The following is a 7327-nucleotide window of genomic DNA, read 5'->3' as shown; positions in this document are numbered from 1 at the left end:
GTTACCCTATTACGGTGTTGGAATTAATAATTTAGATGAAAGACACTACTATAGACACTATATGGAATACAAATATAAAGTCACTCAGGTGGTTGTTTTTTATATATCAAGTCATCTATTGTTGATGGGGGCAGATGGTAATTGAAGATACCGAACATACTGTTGGAATTAGGATGTGATGTTACCCTAATATGGGTGATGGAGTTAACAATCCAGCTGAAAGACACTACAGAAGATATTATATGGATTACAAGCTTAAAGTCATTTGAGGATTTTATTTATATAAGGGAATACTTCTTAGTGGTGTGGGCAGAAGAATAAAGAGATCAAGAATTATTATGTATGGTAGTTCTGTAGGAATGTGGGTGGAGATAGGTTAGCTTATTGATTGTTTAGTTGAAGAAAAGGGATATTATGTTTAGATATGAATATATGTAAAAGATTTGAGTTAAGAGATATATCTATGGGGGTGGAGGAAATGGACAGACTATGAGTTGAATAAATGTTAAATTAGGATTTATTATATAGTTTTATAGTGGAAGGTTGCTTTGAAATGTTATATTAATATACAAAAAAAGATTTGATTTAAGACATATATGTATGGGGGAGGAGTAAAAGAGTAGATCATGAGTAGAAATTGTTAAATTGGGGGATATAATAATATTACTATGCTAAATTAGGAGTTATTATATAATGTTATTGTCAGCATCAGCTTTCCTGCTTTAGCTGCCATAAGAAACGGGGAGGGATTAGGTATGGAGCAGAGGGGGGGAAGAGAGCAGGAGGGGGTTTGTCTTTGTAGGAGGGTACTTCGGGGAAATCGAAACTACATTTCAGAAGGGGATGGCCGACCAACTGTCCTGACATTCCTGATGGATGACGCTGCCAGACGTGTTGCCACCTGACCTTTGGAAGACCTTTAGATTGGCTGAGAAACTATAAACACGAGGGGGGGAAGAAGCTTAGTAGATGCATTTCGCGCGTTTTGATCACTTCCAGCTTTTCACTGGGATGTTAATCTTTTCATATTCAGTAAAAGTACCAGATTCTTCAAAATGCTTGAGTTTGGGGTTTTCTTTCCTGGATACTGAAGGAAGCATACCTGACATTAAGCTGGAAGTCATCTCAGTCATCCCGGACAAAACCCGAGGGGACTGAAAATCCAAAGTATGTCAGATCGTGGGAGTGATGACGAAGGGAAGATGGGGGCAGCGAGTTCAACCGCCCTCCAGTCGGAAAGAGAAACTGCAGAATGGCTGGAAAAACTCCGTTTGGAACCGGAGGAAGCTAGATGGTCCAAAGGTGTGGGCAGACTGCCGGACTGGGGAGAGAATCCCCAGGGAGTGACGACTTCCAGACCCCGGAAAAGGGAGGCAGTGTGGATGCAACAGCAGAAGGAACGTCTCATGATAGATCAAGCCTTGCAGCTTATCCGTGATGTGGAAGAAAGCAGAAAAAACCGTGAGTCTTTTGAAACTCCTGTGGAAAAGGGGGAAGCAGACCCCAGGGGGGAGGCAGAAGAGACAGCCTGCGGGGGAGAGGAAGAGTTTGAGGAGGGAACATCCCAGGCTTCGGCAGCTCGAGGAAGAGATGCAGCCGGCCAGAGAAACCCAGCCCTGCAGGCCCCCCCCGCAGACGTAAAAAGCCAAAAATCCCCCCCCTTCCTGGAAAGTTTGATGGAAATCCTAAAACCTTGGGATTTTTCCTGACCCAAGTGTGGAACCACATGCAGGATTGGGGGGAGGACTACGAAACAGATGCGGCTAAAGTCAGAAGCGTTGCGAATGCCCTAGAGGGAGTGGCGGCTGAGTGGATGGTAGTTCTCCACAATAACAACTCCCTCCTGCTGAGAAATTACAACCAGTTCATGAGGGCCCTTAGGAGACGTTTTGAAGACCATTTAGCTGAACGAAAGGCGAGACTCAGAATGAAGAGCATTCAGCAGGGCTGGAGGCCGGTGGCAGAGTATATCCAAGAGTTTCGTGAACTGGCACCTTATATGACAGGCTGGTCAGAAATGGCGCTTTTGGAGAGTTTCAAGGATGGATTGAATGATGAGATATATCGAGATTGCAGGAGCATGGGGGTCCCCGATGATTTGGATCGATGGTACATAGTAGCTGAGGATGTGGAGATCGAGCTGAAACGGAGCGAACTCCGAGGAAGGCGGATGGGGGACCAGTCATCCTCTCTCTACCGTAAGGGGGCGGCCAAGATGACTGGCGGGAAGACCGAATTCAAACCCAAGTCAAAGCCCTTCACCTGTTTCAAATGTGGGAAGGAGGGTCACCGGGCGGCCGAATGTTTCTCCAAACCACCGCCAAAAGCCACTGGGGCCAGCCAAAAGAAAAGCGATAAAATACCCGCCAAAACCCGCGGCACCGCCCTGAAAGGAGAAGTCGTTGAGTTCACTCCCCGGAACCAGCGTGAGTTGGGAACTCCGACCAACGATGACGACAGCGAGACAGACTCCGACTCAGACACCGATGAACGGGTGAGTCACACGGAAGAACCCTTACTCATCCCCGTAGAAGTAAGGGTGCCCTCCACAGGAACTCACGCGCAATTGTTAGCCCTGTTGGACTCGGGGTGCACTAGGTGCATAATTAGCCCCAAAGTAGTGGAGGAAATGGGACTGAGACTGAAAACGTTAAAAAGACCCATTGCATTTTGTCAATTAGATGGGTCGATTGCAGGGGGGGCCCCAGCTAGTTTTATGACCGAACCCCTCGAACTACACTTGGGGAATCACATAGAAAAGCTCAGCTTTATTGTAGCCCCTGGCATGGAAAGGCCCCTAATTCTAGGACTGCCCTGGCTTCGAAAATGGAACCCACGAGTAAATTGGAAAACGGGGGTCCTGCGCATCCGTACGGCAGAACCACCTCCGGAAAAGGAAGGCCCCTCCCTAAGGGACGACATAAGACTAGAAGGGGCCGCAGTAGCCATTAACTATATTGAGGGAGAAGAGAAAATTCCGAAGGAATATTGGGACCTCAAGGAAGTGTTTAGTGAAAAAGCTTCTGATAATCTGCCTCCCCACAGGGCCACTGACTGCACCATTGAAATACTCCCAGGGGTGAAGCTTCCCAAACCAAAAATATACCCCATGACACCTCGAGAATTGGAGGAATTGCGAAATTTTATTGACAAAAACTTAGAACGGGGATTTATCGAACGAGCCAAACCCAAGGTAGCAGCGCCAGTAATGTTCCGCGAAAAGAAAGATGGATCCTTCAGATTAGTTGTTGATTATAGAAACATGAACGCCATTTGCATGGAAAATGTCTATCCCCTCCCACTTATGAAGGACATGTTGGCCCATTTAGGAAAGGGAAAATTTTTTACCAAACTTGATTTAAGAGAGGCATACTACCGAGTGAGAATAAAAGAGGGAGATGAATGGAAGACAGCATTTAATTGCCCACTGGGGTGTTTCCAATTTAAAGTACTCCCTTTTGGACTACAGGGGGCCCCGGCCGTATTCATGCAGTTGATCAACGAAGTGTTGCATGAGCATCTATATAAGGGGGTGTTGGTCTATTTGGACGATATTCTAATTTATTCTGACAACATGGCCGACCATATAAGATTGGTTCGAGCGGTCTTGAATAAACTCACAGCAGCTGAACTCTATGCCAAACTTTCTAAATGTGAATTCCATCAAGACAAAATCGACTATCTTGGATATCGTATATCGCATGAGGGAATAGAGATGGACCCGGAAAAGGTCCGGGCAGTAATGGAATGGGCCGCACCGCGCACCCGTAAACAGTTACAGAGTTTCTTAGGGTTTGCTAACTTTTATAGACAATTTATCCCCTCTTTCGCAAAAATCGCACTGCCAATTACAAACTTGCTCAAAACAAAAGGGGAAATAAAACCCAAACCCTCGAAACCACTAGAATGGACTATGGACTGTCAGGCCGCTTTCGAAAAACTGAAACGGCTGTTTGCAGCTGAACCTGTGCTCAAACACCCCGACATAGAACAACCTTTTGTAATACAAGCGGATGCTAGCGACGTTGCCGTAGGAGCGATACTCTTGCAAAAGAATGAGAATGGAATATTACAACCCTGTGCTTACACATCCCGTAAACTATCTGAAACAGAAAGGAGATGGGCCATATGGGAGAAGGAAGCGTTTGCAGTTAGATGGGCGCTGTTAACATGGAGACAATTTTTGGAGGGGGCAAAACATCCTTTCGAGGTGTGGACTGACCATAAGAATCTAGAAGCATTAAAAACACCACGCAAATTGTCACCCAAACAGGCACGCTGGGCCCAACATTTCAAGCGTTTCAATTTCACTTTACGTTACCTTCCTGGGGGAAAAAATTTCATGGCAGACGCACTTTCCAGATTGCCACAGTACAACAGCATAAAGAAGGAACTGGTTCAACCAATGATCCCCTTAACGCAATTGGCAACACCCGTCACTACCAGAGCGCAGAGTAAAACCGATCCAGAACTCTCAGGGGATTTACTCGAAAAGTTACGAGAAGCACTAAAAGTTGACGAGTGGTTTAAACTCCACTCGAATGAATGCACACTTCGCGATGGACTAGCTTGGGTTGGATCGAAATTGTATGTTCCGACCACATTAAGACCAACCGTATTGAAATATGCGCATGATGCCAAAGCCGCAGGACACTTTGCGTTTGTCAAAACTTTACATCTTGTTAAGAGACAGTTTTGGTGGCCTGCACTAAAAAAGGACATACAGACATATGTGGCTAGCTGTCCAGTATGTGCCTCGGCTAAAAGACCTCCAGGAAAATCCCCTGGATTACTGCAAAGTGTGGCTAGACCGAACGCCCCATGGAAGGAAATATCTATGGATTTTGTGGTGGACTTACCCGACAGTGAGGGCTGCACTGTCATTTGGGTAGTAACTGATTTGTTTTCTAAACAAGTACATTTCATACCTTGCTCAAAGATCCCTTCAGCAAAAACCCTCGCAAAGTTGTTTATTCGGCAGATTTACCGACTACATGGGTCTCCGAAAAGAATAATTTCTGATAGGGGTGTGCAATTTACTTCCAGTTTCTGGAGAGAATTTTTAAGATTGATAGGCTCCGCACAGGGGTTGAGTTCCAGTCACCACCCTCAGACAAATGGTGCTTGTGAAAGAACCAATGGGGTACTCGAACAATACCTTAGATGTTACGTGAATTACCAACAGGACAATTGGGTAGACTTGTTGCCATTTGCAGAAGTGGCGTATAACAATTCTGTGCATAGTAGCACCGGATTCACCCCTTTTAAGGTTGCATCAGGCCAGGATTTTGTACCCATTCCCGAGTTACCTCAAGAGGATCCCCAAAATCCCTCTTTGATAGACTGGATAGAACAATTAAGGAGCACCTGGACAGTGACTCGGAAGGCATTAGATGAGGCACACCGAGCTCATAAGGCACAAGCCGATAAGAAAAGGTCCCCAACTCACATTTACAAAGTGGGGGATAAAGTTTATTTGTCTACCAAATACTTACAAACCACCCAGAGGTCTAAAAAGCTGGGGCCTAAGTATGTAGGACCATTCCGTGTGATCAGACTGATAAATCCAGTGACAGTTGAATTAGAATTACCAAAAACTTTGAGACGAATACATCCTGTATTTCATGCTAGTTTATTGAAACCTGAACACTCATCTCCCCTAAGGGTTGATCATAGCAACCCTCCAATTCCCATCCTAGTAGAAGGGGAGCAACATTTTGAGGTTAAGGAAATCTTGGACTCTAGAAAACACCATGGTAAAATCCAATATCTGATTGCCTGGAAACATTTTCCACTATCTCAGGCTGAATGGGTAAATAAACGGGATGTCCGAGCTCCCAAGAAAGTTCAACAGTTCTATGCCAAATACCCTGATAAACCTTGATCATTGTATATATTCTGTTTCTCTTTCTCTTTTTCCTTTTAATTAGGACTAACGTCTCTTCTGCAAGAGGGGCCGAATGTCAGCATCAGCTTTCCTGCTTTAGCTGCCATAAGAAACGGGGAGGGATTAGGTATGGAGCAGAGGGGGGGAAGAGAGCAGGAGGGGGTTTGTCTTTGTAGGAGGGTACTTCGGGGAAATCGAAACTACATTTCAGAAGGGGATGGCCGACCAACTGTCCTGACATTCCTGATGGATGATGCTGCCAGACGTGTTGCCACCTGACCTTTGGAAGACCTTTAGATTGGCTGAGAAACTATAAACACGAGGGGGGGAAGAAGCTTAGTAGATGCATTTCGCGCGTTTTGATCACTTCCAGCTTTTCACTGGGATGTTAATCTTTTCATATTCAGTAAAAGTACCAGATTCTTCAAAATGCTTGAGTTTGGGGTTTTCTTTCCTGGATACTGAAGGAAGCATACCTGACAGTTATAGTAGAACGTTATTTCGAAATGTATAGTATAAGGGGGATATAATAACATTATTAGAAAGAAAGGGTCAGTATATGGGGGATGGAGCAAGGGGTTGGTAAAGTATTATATAATCTGTTGTGAATTTGTGTTGTACCCTGAAGAAGCCACGGGGGGAGGGGAGGGCGAGTGGGGGTTAGGGAGGAGGGGGGGAAAGGGGGAAAAATTGTATTTGAAAAACGTTTTCAATTAAAAAAAAATGTATAAAGGTACCACAAATGAATGTTGGAAATGTAAATGTAAAGAAGGAACTTTTTACCATTTATGGTGGATGTGTGACAAAGCAAAGAAATATTGGAGTAGTATTCATATCTTAATACCTGATTAATACCTTGATTAATACCTCCATATCTAGAGGCTGGTGGCGCAGCAGACTAATAGCCTGTTATTAACATTCAGCTGCCTGCAATTACTGCAAGTTCGAATCTCCCCAGGCTCAAGGTTGACTCAGCCTCCCATCCTTTCTAAGGTAGGTAAATTGAGGACCCAGTTTGTGGGGGCAATAAGCTGACTTTGTATAAATATAGAAAAGTATGAAGGCTATTGCTTAACGCATTGTAAGCCGCCCTGAGTCTCCGGAGAAGGACGGCATATAAATCAAATTAAAAAAAAAAATACAGAAGATTCTTAAAGTGAATATAAAGATAAAACCAGAGACTTTTCTTTTAGGCTTATTGGATAAAGAATTTGGAAAAATATTTGAAACTTTGATGTTATCTATGCTGACAGAGCAAGAATACTATGGACAAAAATGGAATGATACTTTGATTCCCATAATGACTGCAAAAGTTGATGGAGGTAGCAGAGTGACTACTTTGATTAGCGAAAAGAACCCAATTAATTTTATTTCTACTTGGAAACTGTTTTTGGACTTTGTGCTTGAGGTGGGGAAAAAATGAAACTTTGGTTTTGGGTT

The 7327-nt window shown here is 44.2% G+C and overlaps 1 protein-coding gene across 1 annotated transcript; it reads left to right on the top strand.

Moving 5' to 3' along the window:
- The first annotated feature begins 707 nt into the window (after positions 1 to 707).
- On the top strand, positions 708 to 6372 carry LOC148112689 (uncharacterized). Its single transcript, XM_087874889.1, has 2 exons — positions 708 to 1461; positions 5931 to 6372. The coding sequence occupies exons 1-2, from the start codon at positions 1170 to 1172 to the stop codon at positions 6164 to 6166; spliced, it is 528 nt and encodes a 175-aa protein (XP_087731015.1). The 5' UTR covers positions 708 to 1169; the 3' UTR covers positions 6167 to 6372.
- The last annotated feature ends 955 nt before the right edge of the window (positions 6373 to 7327 follow it).

This window comes from Pantherophis guttatus, chromosome 8 (assembly GCF_059756535.1).
Source record: "Pantherophis guttatus breed Tessera chromosome 8, ASM5975653v1, whole genome shotgun sequence".
Lineage (NCBI taxonomy): Eukaryota > Metazoa > Chordata > Lepidosauria > Squamata > Colubridae > Pantherophis > Pantherophis guttatus.
The sequence above is the reverse complement of the archived record's forward strand: the minus strand, read 5'-3'. Positions and strand labels throughout refer to the sequence as shown.

Bases quoted from the DNA above. Each gene is read 5' to 3' on its own strand.
- LOC148112689 (XM_087874889.1), top strand. From the start codon at position 1,170: ATGTCAGATCGTGGGAGTGATGACGAAGGGAAGATGGGGGCAGCGAGT. The intron at 1,462-5,930 runs GTGAGTCTTTTG...CCTTTTAATTAG, and splicing joins GGAAGAAAGCAGAAAAAACC to GACTAACGTCTCTTCTGCAA.